At 45.5% G+C, this 13,840-nt stretch overlaps 1 protein-coding gene across 1 annotated transcript in view; it reads left to right on the top strand.

Annotated features, from left to right (window-relative positions):
* Positions 1-13,840, top strand: part of LOC101933204 (olfactory receptor 5V1-like) — a 33,057-nt gene that overhangs the window by 9,846 nt on the left and 9,371 nt on the right. The window contains exon 2 of the mRNA XM_005311743.2: positions 3,082-3,199. Coding sequence (XP_005311800.2) covers positions 3,082-3,199 — 118 coding nt within the window. The remainder of the gene's footprint in view (positions 1-3,081; positions 3,200-13,840) is intronic.

The following is a 13,840-nucleotide window of genomic DNA, read 5'->3' as shown; positions in this document are numbered from 1 at the left end:
TGGAATGGGGGAGCTGGTGGGGAGTTGACACCCCACTGAAGTGTTTGGGGTGTTGGAGGGGTCAGTGCTCTTACCGCTGCTGTTTTCCGATGGAGAACATTATTGCAGATGCAGAGTAGAGCGGCCCCGTGTTGAAGGCTGGTAGATCTGTAAACGTTCAGCAATCTATACACAGAGCACAGAACAGGACCCCAAATTCCTAACCACACGGCTTCTCTCTCTGCTGCCTTTGCAATCAAGCTGCTAGCCCTGTGTGATGTTATTGATATAATCTGGGACCATATAGATCATTGTTGCAACCAAGGTCCTGTAGTGGCATGCAAATCTTGTATAAAAGGGGTCAAATGGGGTGTCTAGGACAAGGTTATGGTTTGCTGGTTATGATTATGCTGTCTATATGTGTATATCACTTTTGTAGTTGAAGTTATGAATATTGGCTCTATACTGTCTGTATTTCAAACTTATGCTATGCTGCTGGGTGACATCCCAGACAAACTGGTGTTAGCTCTGCCTAGCCTGCTTGATGGCCCATTAAGGACCATCAGCTATACAATGGACCCATTGAGAGAAGGCAGATACGCCTTGTACCTCAGCAAAGTATGCAGGAACTTGCCCATGTGACTCCAGACTCCATTTTGCTGTAATTTTCCACAGTAAGAACAAAGAGGTGTTCTTACACCTGGAAAAAACTATATAAGGCTGATGCCTCATCTCCATCTTGTCTTCAGTTCTGCTTCTTACCTCTGGAGGAACTTTGCTACAAACTGAAGCTCTGAACACAGGACTGAGGACCCATCCCAGTGGGGGATGTATTCCAGAGACTTGATTTGAACCTGCAGTTTATTCCATTGCTGCTGCAAGCCTGAACCAAGAACGTAGCCATTACTGTATGTCATTGATTCCATTTAACCAATTCTAACTCTCATCTCTATCTTTTTCCTTTTATGAATAAACCTTTAGATTTTAGATTCTAAAGGATTGGCAGCAGCGTGATTTGTGGGTAAGATCTGATTTGTATATTGACCTGGGTCTGGGGCTTGGTCCTTTGGGATCAGGAGAACCTTTTTCTTTTACTGGGGTATTGGTTTTCATAACCATTTGTCCCCATAACGAGTGGCACTGGTGGTAATACTGGGAAACTGGAGTGTCTAAGGAGATTGCTTGTGAGACTTGCAGTTAGCCAGTGGGATGAGACCGAAGTCCTCCTAGTCTGGCTGGTTTGGTTTGCCTTAGAGGTGGAAAAAACCCCAGCCTTGGGCTGTAACTGCCCTGTTTGAGCAATTTGTCCTGAGTTGGCACTCTCAGTTGGGTTCCACCAGAACCGCATTGTCACACCCTGTATCAGCACTATCCCAGTGGATGAGGCTAATGTCATATAGGCTTAAATCAAATGTAACTCAATTACTCTTGCACCATCATAAATTGGTGCAACATGGCCTATAGACGCATGGAATGCAGCATGACAACACAAACATGAAAACAATTGCACATACACACACATGCTCAAACCGACAAACAGAGGGAACCAGAAAACCACCCCAGTCCAGCAGGCAGATAGAGTCACCAAAAAATGTGCTCAGGTACGCATGATGCTCTAGTGCAGAAACATATACACTCACACACGGAATCAAGGACACACTTGCATGAATAGACACTAAAATACCACACAGTGATGTGTATGGCCTTCCGCTATCACATTTTTCGACTCTCAACCCCATTCCCCAGCTCAGTAGCTAACCTATATTAAGTTCTAGCATGGATATGAGTCTACAGCCTCATGGCCAGGCTGGGGGAGAGGAAGGCTAAAAACCCAATGAGCTGGAATAGCCCCTGTTGGAGTCTGGTTTATGTCAAAAAGTCCAGAAGTGTGTGCCCAGAGCCCAGAACAGGACCCCGCATTCCTGTCCACATGGCTTCTCTTTCTGCTGCCTTTGGAAACCATTTGCCAGCCCTAACCCATAAAGTTCTCTGTGGGTGAGGCTTGTGTCCATGCAAAGTGGGGATTTTCCTGAATGTTTGCAACATCCGCTGATTTAATCACTAGCTCAGCCCTGATGCTCCTTTGATGTGCCTGGCTATTGTTCCCTGCAAGTCCATGAATACCACGTGGCGACTCCCTCTGATGATTAAAGGGTGGGGAGGGACTTGGGAGGGAGACACTGGCCCCAGTATATAAGAGCGGCTGGAAAGGCTCAAGGCCAGGAGACACCACAAGCCCTGGGAGAGACCGTGCTGCCTCTGAGGCCCAGCTTTGCCAGAGCCCCTGACGAGATGATGCTTTGCCTGGAGACATCTCAGCCAGCCTGGACCTGGGGAGAATGAGACTCACACACTGATGGGTAAGTCCTGCTCTGCTTTGCAGACCTGACACTTGATTTTTTGAACCTTAGCAGCATCGTTTGGATAAAAACACAGGTGCTTCTCCTGGAAAAAGGCAGCCACAGGACACATTTAGTTATCTGATGTTGGCCACTGTAAGCAGGAAATTAGACAAGAGGGACCATAGATCTGTTTGTGTCTGGTAATTCCTAGTCCCAATCTTTTTTCTCAGCATCTCTCTCCTGATATCTCACTCATCTTTCTTTGTCTTTTGCTTTCTCTCCATCCAGCCTTCTGCCTGTCCACCTTTCACTCTTTCCCTGTCTGTTTCTCTGACCGTTTTGCTCCATGTGTTTAGCAATAGTTTTTTAAATGGAAGGTGCTGCTTAGTTTGGATCTCGTTGATAGAGACAAACTTCAAAGCACATTGCTCCGTTTTCCTGGTGAGATCCTCCATTTAGTGGCTTCTACTGAAAATTGCCCTGGCAAATAGTTTTTCTACATTTGATAGAAAAGCCAGTACAGGGGGTCACCTTTCCCAAAGAAGCATGCTTAAGCCAGACTGGAAGTACATTAGTGCTATACTTGTGTCTGTGTGTAGAATATTTTCTTCTTGGGTTTCCTTTCAAAATCAGAGACATTTTCATTCTCTCTCTCTCTCTCTCTCTCTCTCTCTCTCTCTCTCTCTCTCTCTCTCTCTCTCTCTCTCTCTCTCTCTCTTTCTTTTCACTCTCTCATTCTCTCTCTTCCCCTGTGCCCCAGGAGGCGCTTTGGTTTCAGAAAACTTTTCCCATTCACGAGAAGTCATATGCAAAGTATCCAAATGGTTCATCACTGACCTACCGCCCCAACGGGAGCACTTGCTGGAATATTGAGAAAGGTAAGTGCTCCCCTGTTTTGGCATAGGTAAAGTGAAAAAAATACATCACTTTCTCTGCACAACATACAACGGAGACTCTCATTCATCTGTTTCCTCTTTCTCTAATAATGTTTTTTCTCTCACTGTTCCCTTTTCCATTGACTGTATGTCTAAATTCAGTGATGATTGTGAATTGCAGGTAGTCTTATCCAAAGACAAGTTGAACTGTACCTGAATTCCAGCATTGAAAGATTAGTAACCACCACTGGGAAAATTCCCACCAATCATATCTAAGCCACTGCACTGTCTGGTCTTTCTGTGGGATAGTGCTGCCTGGTTTGGATCTGGTTTCTTGAGAGAACAAGCACATTGCTGGGTTTCAAGGCAGAACTCTGTTTTCTGCTTTTTTGCACAGACTAATGCTCTTTTTCTCTAGAGGACGATTTCTCAGGCAGAGGCGGGTTGGCTGCCACCAGAAAGCGGGGTTCCAAAGAGGATGGATCTAGACTGTTCTCAGTGGTGGCAGATGACAGAACAAGGAGCAATGGTCTCAAGTTGCAGTGGGGGAGGTTTAGGTTGGGATATTAGGAAAAACTTTTTCACTAGGAGGGCGGTGAAGCACTGGAATGGGTTCCCTAGGGAGGTGGTGGAATCTCCTTCCTTAGAGGTTTTTAAGGTCAGGCTTGACAAAGCCCTGGCTGGGATGATTTAGTTGGGAATTGGTCCTGCTTTGAGCAGGGGGTTGGACTAGATGACCTCCTGAGGTCCTTTCCAACCCTGATATTCTATGATTCTATGATTTCCCCAGACTTTCCCTGGAACAATATCCAAACACAGCTGAAGCTTTCTGAATAACTAAATAAGAAAGTGTCAGTGTGTTTGGACGTTGTTTCTGGAGTTGACTCCTTCAGGGATTCCACCCTTCACCTTCCTTCAATCTCCAGGAGAATCTCTGGTCTCTGTGAACTTTTCCCATTGGTGAGTCATCAAATCCAAACCATCTGAATGAATCATCACTGCCCTACCGCCCCAACAGAAGCATTTGCTGGAATATTAAGAAAGAAATTGCTTCCCTCTGAGGTGTAGGTCAAGTGAGTATATACAGTCTTTTCTCCACAAAAAAAGGACTCTGATTCACATGCTCCCTATCTTTCTCAGGTGTTTTCTCTCTCTTGTTTTCCCTTTTTCAATGACTCTTTGTTTTAATTCAATGATCATTGTAAATTGCAGATAGTCATATCCTGAGACTGCATAAAGTCCTGGACCTGTACTCCAGCTTCAATTGACTAGCAAACTCCCCTTGGGAAATTCCCACCAACAATATGTAAAGCGCTGCACTGTCTGGTCATTGTGAAGGATAGTACTGCTTGGTATGGATCTGTTTCTTGAGACAACAAGCACATTGCTGGGTGTCCATGGGGAACTCCTCCTTTGGTTTGCATTGGTTTATGCTTTCTTTTTCTAGAAGAGAGACCTGGATATGGCTGGCTGGAAGCCACTATTTTCCCCCCATCCCCTCCAAAAAATTCCCAGGAACAATATCCAAACAGAGCTGGCACTCCTCTGGAGAGCTGAATAAGAAACTGCTGCTCTGTCTGGGCATTGTTTCTGCAGTGGAGTCCATACGGGATCTTATCAAATGGATTCTTCAAAGCTCCAGGAAAGTTCTTTATTTCTGAGAAATTTCCCAATGGTCAGAAGAGGAACCCACAGAATCACAATGGAGCTTCACTGACTTTGCACCCCAGCAGGAGCACTGGCTGGAATATTGACAAGGGTAAGTGCTCTCCTGCTGAGGCATTGGTTAAGTGAAAAAAAAATCCAGTGTTTTCTCTGCACAGCACAAAAGGATGAGGCTCATTCATATATTTCCTCTCTCTTCAGGGTATTTTCGCTGTTTTCCTTTTTTCCATTGACTGTTTAAATTCAATGATCAGTGTGAAGTACAAGTAGTCCTACCCAAAGACAGGGTAAAGAAGTGCACCTCTACTCCAGTACTGACTGAATAGCAACCATCATTGGGGAAATTCCAACCAACCATATCAAACCACTGCACGCTTTGGTCGTTCTGTAGGATAGTGCTGCCTGGTTTGGATCTGGTCTCTTGAGAGAACAAGCACATTGCTGGGTTTCACTGCAGAACTCTCATTTGTAGGTTTTGGGTTTGGTTTTTGGCACAGACTAATGCTGTTTATCCCTAGAGAAAGGTTTCACAGGTAGAGGCTGGCTGGCTCCCACCATTTCCCCAGACATTCCCAGGAACTATAGCCAAACACAAGTGGGGCTTTCTGAATACCTAAATAAGAAAGTGCCAATGTGGTTGGATGTTCTTCCTGGAGTTGAGTCCTGGAATTCCACCCCAACTTCCAGGGGAATCTCTGGACTCTCAGAACTTTTCCTAAATGTCCAAACCAACCAAATGGACCATCACTGACCTACCACCCCAATGGGAGCACTTGCTGGAATATTGAGACAAGTAAGTGCTCCCCTGTTGAGGCATAGGTCTAGTGAAAAAATCCATCATTGTCTCCACACACCCCAAATCCACAAGGCTTCTTAGTATGATTTCAGGCTCTGTCTTGCTCTTGGGTTTCCTCTTGTCAATCACTGATTGTTTCTCCGCACAGCACAAAATGATGATGCTCATTCATATTTTTCCTCTTGAACTCTCTCTCTAGTGTTTTCTGTCTCTGTTGCCCTTTCCATTAACTGTTTGTTTAAATTCAGTGACCGTTGGTGAAATGCAGGTAATCTTACCCAAAAACAGGATAAAGAACTGAACTATACTCCACCTTTGAATGATTAGCAACCACCACTGGGAAAATTCCCACTAATCATATCTAAACCACTGCACTCTCTGGTTGTTCTGTAGGATAGTGCTGCCTGGTTTAGATCTGGTTTCTTGAGAGAACAAGCACATTGCTGGGTTTCAAGGCAGAACTCCAATTTGTTGGTTTTTCTTTTTGGGCACAGACTAATGCTTGTTTTCTCTAGAGGACAATTTCCCAGGCAGAGGCTGGTTGGCTGCCACCATTTCCCCAGGTATTCCCAGGAACAACAGCCAAACACAGCTTAAGCTTTCTGAATAACTAAATAAGAAAGTGTCAGTGTGTTTGGACGTTGTTTCTGGAGTTGACTCCTTCAGGGATTCCACCCCTCGCCTTCCTCCAACCTCCAGAAGAATCTCTGGTCTCTGAGAACTTTCCTATGGTATGAATGGACCACCACTGACCTACTGCCCCAACGGGAGCACTTGTTATAATATTGAGAAAGGTAAGTGCTCCCCTGTTGACTCATCGGTCAAGTGAAAAAACTACAGAATTTTCTCCACACAGCATCAATCCACAATGCCTATTTCTATGTTTTCAGGCTCTGTCTTGCTCTAGGTTTCTTATTCTCCAATCACTGAGAATTTAAATGCAATAATCATTGTGAACTGCAGGCGGTCTCACTCAAAGATATGACAAAGAACTGCACCTGACCTAGAGCACCAAATGCGGCACAACCTCAAAATAGGAAATTCTAACCCATCCTCTCTGAACTGCACCACTTTCTGGTTGTTCTGTAGGATAATGCTGTCTGGTTTGGATCTGGTTACTTGAGAGAATGAGCACATTGATGGGTTTCAATGGTGAACTCCAAATTATGTTTTGTTTCACACAGGTTAATGCTTTCTTTTCCTAGAAGAATTGTCTCCTGGATGTGGCTGGCTGGCAGCCACCCTTCCCCTGCCAAATTCCAAGGAACAATATCCAAACACAGCTGGCACTCCCTGAGAACATTTCCCTATGGTCCAAAGAGGAACCCACAGAATCACAATGGAGATTCACTGACTTGCACCCCAACAGGAGCACTGGCTGGAAAATTTACAAGAGTAAGTGCTCCCCTGTTGAGGAATAGATCAAGTGAAAAAATACAGCATTTTCTCCACACAGCACAATGGTGACTCTCACTCATACGTTTCCTCTCTCTCAACTCTCCCCTCACTGTATTCCTTTTCCGACAGTTTAAGTTCAATGATCATTGGGAACTGCAGGTAATCTTGCCCTTAGAGTCTCCTCATGGATTTCCACCCCTCGCCTTTCACCAACCTCCAGGAGAATCTGTGATCACTGAGAACTTTTCCTATTGGTGAGAAGTCAAATCCAAACCATCCAAATGGACCATCACTGACCTAACGCCCAAATGGGAGCACTTGCTGGAATAGTGAGAAAGGTAAGTGCTCCCCTTTTGAGCCATTGGTCATGTGAAAAACCGCAGCATTGTATCCACACAGCACCAAACCACAAGGCTTAATTGTATGTTTTCAGTTTCTGTCTCGCTCTCAGTAACTTCTTCTCCAATCACTGATTGTTTAAATGCAATGATCCTTGTGAACTGCAGGCTGTCTCACTCTAAGATATGACAAAGAATTGCACCTGGCTTCCAGCGCTGAATGCGGAACAACCTCAGAATAGGAAATGCTTCCAACATCCAAGAGACTCCCAAAATAGGAAATTCTAACTAATTATGTCATCAGCACAGCACTCTCTGGTCCTCTGTGGGACAGTGCTGCCTGGTTATGATCTCATTTCTTGTGAAACATAAGCACATTGCTAGTGTCCATGGAGAACTCCTCCTTTTGTTTTGCATTGGTTAATGTTTTTATTTCCCAGAGTAATGTTCACCTGTTCATGGCTGGGTAGAAGTCACAGTTTCCCCCCAGAATTCCCAGGAACAATATCCAAACACAGCTGGCACTCTCTGAAGAACTAAATAAGAAAGTGCTGCTCTGGTTGGACTTTGTTTTTACAGTGGAGTCCATATGGGATCCTTTCCGTCGGATGCTTACAACGTCCAAGAGAGTCCCTGGTTCCAATGGTCAGAAGAAGAATTCACAGAATCACAATGGAGCTTCACTGACTTTGCACCCCAACAGGAGCACTGGCTGGAATATTGATGAGGGTAAGCACTCTCCTGTTCAGGGATCAGTTAAGTGAAAAAAATACAGCATTTTATCTGCGCAGCACAAAACAATGACAGTCATTCATCTCTCTCTCTCTCTCTCTCTCTCTCTCTCTCTCTCTCATTTTTTTTCTCTCTTTTCCCTTCTCTGTTATCTGATTGTGAACTGCAGGTAGTCTGAGTCTAAAACAGGATAAAGAACTGCACCTCTACTCCCGCGTTGCAGGATTAGGAACCTCCATAAGGGAAATTCCCACTAATCATAGATAAACCACTGCACTCTCTGGTCGCTCTGTCGGATAGTGCTGCCTGGTTTGGATCTGGTTTCTTGAGAGAACAAGCACATTGCTGGGTTTCAATGCAGAACTCCGATTTGTGGGGAGGGAGGCGGTTGTTTTTGTGGGTTTTTTTGTGTATGTGTTTTGGTTTTTTTTTGCACAGACTTATGCACTTTTTCCCTAGAGGAAGATTTCCCAGGCAGCGGCTGGCTGGCTCCCGCCACTTCCCCCAGAGATTCCCAGGAAGAATAGCCAAGCACAGATGGGGCTTTCTGAGTAACTCTATAAGAAAGTGCCAATGTGTTTGGATGTTCTTTCTGGAGTTGACTCCTTCTGGGATTACACCCCTCGGGTTGCTCCAACCTACACAAGAATCTCTGGTTTCTTCTGAGAAATATTTGTTATTGGTGAGTAGTCAAATCCAAACCATCTGAATGAACCATCACTGCCCTATCACCCCAACAGGAGCAGTTGCTGGAATGTCAAGAAAGGAAAGTGCTCTTCTGTTAAGGCATATGTTAAGTGAGTAAATACAGGATTTTCTCCACAGAGCACAAAACCAGGATTCTCATTCTTATGTTTCCTATCTCTCTCGAGTGTTTTCTCTCTCTGTTTTCTGTTTTCCCTCGACTCTTATGTTTAAATTGAATGATCATTGTAAACTGCTGGTAGTCATGGTCTAAGACAGGATAACGAACTGCACCTGTCCTCCAGCATCAAGTGACTCACAACCGCTACTGGGGAAATTCCCATTGATCATATTTATACCACTGCACTCTCCAGTCATTGTTAAGCATAGTACTGCTTTGTTTAGATCTGGTTTCTTGAGGGAACAAGCACATTGCTGGGTGTCCATGGTGAACCCCTCCTTTGCTGTGCATTGCTTTCTTGTTCTAGAAGTACGTTGACTTGGAAAATTCCCAGGAACAGTATCCAAACACATCTGGCACTCTCTGAAGAGCTATAGAAGAAAATGAAGCTCTGTCTGGACACTGTTTCTGCGGTGCAGTCCGTCAGATGCTTCAAACCTCCAAGAGAGTCCCTGATTTCAGACTGTTTCCCTATAGTCAGAAGAGGAACCCACAGAATGTCAATGGAGCTTCATTGACTTTGCACCCCAACAGGAGCACTGGCTGGAATATTTACAAGAGTAAGTGCTCCCCTGTTGAGGCCTAGGTCATGTGATAAAACGCAGCATTTTCTCCGCACGGCACAATGGTCACTCTCACTCATACGTTTCCTCTCTCTCAACTCTCCCCTCACTGTATTCCTTTTCCATCAACAGTTTAAGTTCAATGATCATTGGGAACTGCAGGTATTCTTACCCTTAGAGACTCCTTATGGGTTTCCACCCCTCACCTTCCTCCAGCCTCCAGGAGAAGTCAAATCCAATCCATCCGAATGGACCATCACTGCCCTACCGCCCCAATAGGAGCACTTGCTGGAATATTGAGAAAGGTAAGTGCTCCCCTGTTGAGGCACAAGTCAAGTGAAAAAGTACAGCGTGTTTTCCCTCCTCCCCCCACCGCCCAGCGCAAATCCACCAAACTAACTTTCAGGCTCTGTCTCGCTCTCAATATCCTCTTCTCCAATCATTAATTGTTTAAATGCAATGATCATTGTGAACTGCAGGCTGTCTTACTCAAAAATACGAGAAAGAACTCACCTGGCCTCCAGTGCTGCATGTGGAGCAACCTCAAAATAGGAAAACCTAGTGAAAAATCATGTCATCACCACAGCACTCTCTGCTCGCTCTGTAGGACAGTGCTGCCTGGTTTGGATGTGGTTTTTGTGAAACACAAGCACATTGCTGGGTGTCCATGGACAACTCCTCCTTTTGTTTTGCACAGGCTAATGTTGTCTTTTCCTAGAGAAATCTTCACCAGGATGTGTCTGGCTGGCAACCACCATTTCCCTCAAATTCCCAGGAACAATATCCAAACACAGCTGGCACTCTCTGGAGAGCTACAGAAGAAAATGCTGCTCTGTTTGGGCATTGTTTGGGCTATGGAGTCCTTACGGGATCTTATTAAATGGATTCCTCAAACCTCCGGGAGAGTCCCTTATTTCTATGAACATTTCCCAATCGTCAGAAGAGGAATCCACAGAACTGCAATGGAGATTGGCTGACTTCGCACCCCAATCGGAGCACTTGCTGGAATATTGACAGGGGTAAGTGCTCTCCTGTTGAGGCATTGGTTAAGTGAAAAAAATACAGTGTTGTCTCTGCACAGTACAAAACAGTGACTTTCATTTTTTCTCACTGTTCCCTTTGCCATCGACTTTATGTTTAAATTCAGTGACCGTTGTGAATTGCAGTTAGTCTTATCCAAAGACACGTTGAAGAACTGCACCTGAACTCCAGCGTAGAATGATCAGCAATCTCCACTGGGGAAATTCCCACCAATCATATCTAAACCACTGCACTCTCTGGTCTTTCTGTAGGATAGTGCTGCCTGGTTTAGATCTGGTTTCTTGAGAACAAGCACATTGCTGGATTTCAAGGCAGAACTCCAATTTGTTGGTTTCTGTTTTTATGCACAGACTAATGCTCTTTTTCTCCAGAGGATGATTTCCAAGGCAGAGGCTGGCTTTCTGTCACCATTTCCCCAGACATTACCATGAACAATAGCCAAACACAGCTGGAATTTTCTGAATAACTCAATAAGAAAGTGCCAGTGTGTTTGGACATTGTTTCTGGAGGTGATTTCTTAAGAGATTCCACCCCTCGCCTTCCTCCAACTTCCAGGAGAATCTCTGGTCTCTGAGAACTTTCCCTATTGGTAAGAAGTTAAAAATTCAAACCATCCAAATGGACCATCACTGACCTACCACCCAAATGGGAGCACTTGCTGGAATACTGGGAGCGGTAAGAGCTCTCCTTTTGAGGCATTGGTCACGTGAAAAACTGTAGCATTGTCTCTACACAGCACCAATCCACAAGGCTTAATTGTATGTTTTCAGGTTCTGTCTGACTCTTGGTTTCCTCTTCTCCAGGCTGCGTCACTCAAAGATATGACACAGAACTGCACCTGGCCTCCAGCACTGAATTCGGAGCAACCACAAAATAGGAAATCCTAGAGAATCATGTCATAACCACAACACTCTCTGCTCGCTCTGTAGGACAGTGCTGCCTGGTCTGGATCTTGTTTTTGTGAAACACAAGCACATTGCTGGGTCTCCATGGACAACTCCTTTTGTTTTGCAGAGGCTAATACTTTCTTTTCCTAGAGGAATGTTCACCTGTGTCATGGCTGCTGGAAGACACAGATTACCCCAAAGTTCCAGAAACAGTGTCCAAACACAGCTGGCACTCTCTGAGGAGCTAAAGAAGAAAGTGCTGCTCTGTTTGGGCATTGGTCCTACAGTGGAGTCCATACAGGATCCACTCCGTCGGATATGTCCAACCTCCAAGAGAGTCCCTGATTTCTGAGAACATCTCCCAATGGTCAGAAGAGGAACCCACAGAGTCCCAATGGAGCTTTGCTGACTTTGCCCCCCCAACAGGAGCACTGGCTGGAATATTGACAATGCTAAGTGCTCTCCTGCTGAGGCCTAGGTTAAGTGAAAAAAAAATACAGAATTTTCTCTGTGAAGCACAAAATGATGACACTCATTCATATGTTTCCACGGTTTACATTCAGTGACCATTGTGAATTGCAGGTGGTCTTACCCAAAAACAGGATAAAGAACTGCACCTGTACTCCAGCTTTGAATGATTACCAACTTCCATTAGGGAAATTCCCAGCAATCATATCTAAACCACTGCACTCTCCAGTCATTCTTAAAGGATAGTACAGCCTGGTTTGGGTCTGATTTCGTGAGAGAACAAGCACATTGCTCGGTTTCAATGCAGAACTCCGATTTGTGGGGTGGGGGTTGATTTGTTGTTGTTTTATATTTTGTTTGGTTGGTTTTTTTGCACAGACTAATGCTCTTTTTCTCTAGAGGAAGATTTCGCAGGCAGGGGCTCTCCGGCTCCCACCATTTCCCCCAGACATTCCCAGGAAGAATAGCCAAGCACAGATGGTGCTTTCTGAGTAACTATATAAAAAAGTGCCAATGTGTTTGGACGTTCTTTCTGGTGTTGACTCCTTCTGGGATTCCACCCCTCACATTGCTCCAACCTACATGAGAATCTCTGGTTTCTGAGAAATATTTCCTACTGGTGAATAATCAAATCCAAACCATCCACCCCAACGGGAGCACTTGCTGGAATATTGAGAAAGGAAAGTTCTCCCCTGTTGAGGCCTATGTTAAATGAATAAATACAGCGCTGTCTTCACATAGCACAAAACGAAGACTCTCATTTCCTATCTCTCTCAAGTGTTTTCTCTTTGTTTTCCCTTTTTCATTGACTCTAAGACCTGCACCTGTACCCCAGTGTTGAATGATTCGCAACCTCCGCTGGGGAAATTCCTACCAATCATATCTAAACCACTGCACGCGCCAGTCGTTCTGTATGAGGGTGCTGCCTGTTTTGGATGTGGTTTCTTGAGAGAAGAAGCACATTGCTGGGTGTCCATGGTGAACCCCTCTTTTGGTTTGCATTGCTTTCTTTTTCTAGAACATTGACCTAGAAGTGCCTGGCCGGCAGCCAAAATTTCCCTGCCAAATTCCCAGGACCAGTCTCCAGACACAGCTGGCACTCTCTGTATGAGCTAAATAAGTGCTGCTCTGTCTGGGCGTTGGTCCTACAGTGGAGTCCCTATAGGGTCCTATCCATCAGATGCTTCAAACCTCCAAGAGAGTCCCTGATTTCTGAGAACATTTCCCAATGGTCAGAAGAGGAACCCACAGAATCGCAATGGAGCTTCGCTGACTTTGCACCCCAACAGGAGCACTGGCTGGAATATTGACAAGAGTAAGTGCTCCCCTGTTGAGGCAAAGGTCAGGTGAAAAACCACAGCTTTTTCTCTGCACAGCACAAAATGAGGACTCTCATTCCTGTGTTTCATTTCTCTGGTGTGTTTTCTCTCTTTTTTCCCCTTTTCCATGGACTATATGTTTAAACTCACTGATGGTTGTGAACTGCGGTAGTCTTACCCTAAGGCAGGATAAAAAACTGCACCTGTACCCCAGTGTTGAATGATTAGCAACCTCCGTGAGGAAATTCCAAACAACCTTATCTTAAATCACTGCGCTCTCCGCTCCGTCTCCAGGCAGTGGTGGCTCCAGGCACCAGCGCTCCAAGCGCGCGTCTGGGGCAGCAAGTCACGGGGGGTGCCCTGCTGGTCCCTGCGAGGGCGGCAGTCAGGCTTCCTTCGGCGGCATGCCTGCGGGAGGTCCGCCGGTCCCACGGATTCGGCGGCAATTCAGTGGCGGATATGCCGAATCCGCGGGACCGGCGGACCTCCTGCAGGCACGCCGTCGAAGGCAGCCTGCCTGCCGTGCTTGGGGCGGCAAAAAGGCTAGAGCTGCCCCTGTCTCCAGGACAGTG

Source organism: Chrysemys picta, chromosome 17 (genome assembly GCF_011386835.1).
Source record: "Chrysemys picta bellii isolate R12L10 chromosome 17, ASM1138683v2, whole genome shotgun sequence".
NCBI classification, from domain to species: Eukaryota; Metazoa; Chordata; order Testudines; family Emydidae; genus Chrysemys; species Chrysemys picta.
The sequence above is the reverse complement of the archived record's forward strand: the minus strand, read 5'-3'. Positions and strand labels throughout refer to the sequence as shown.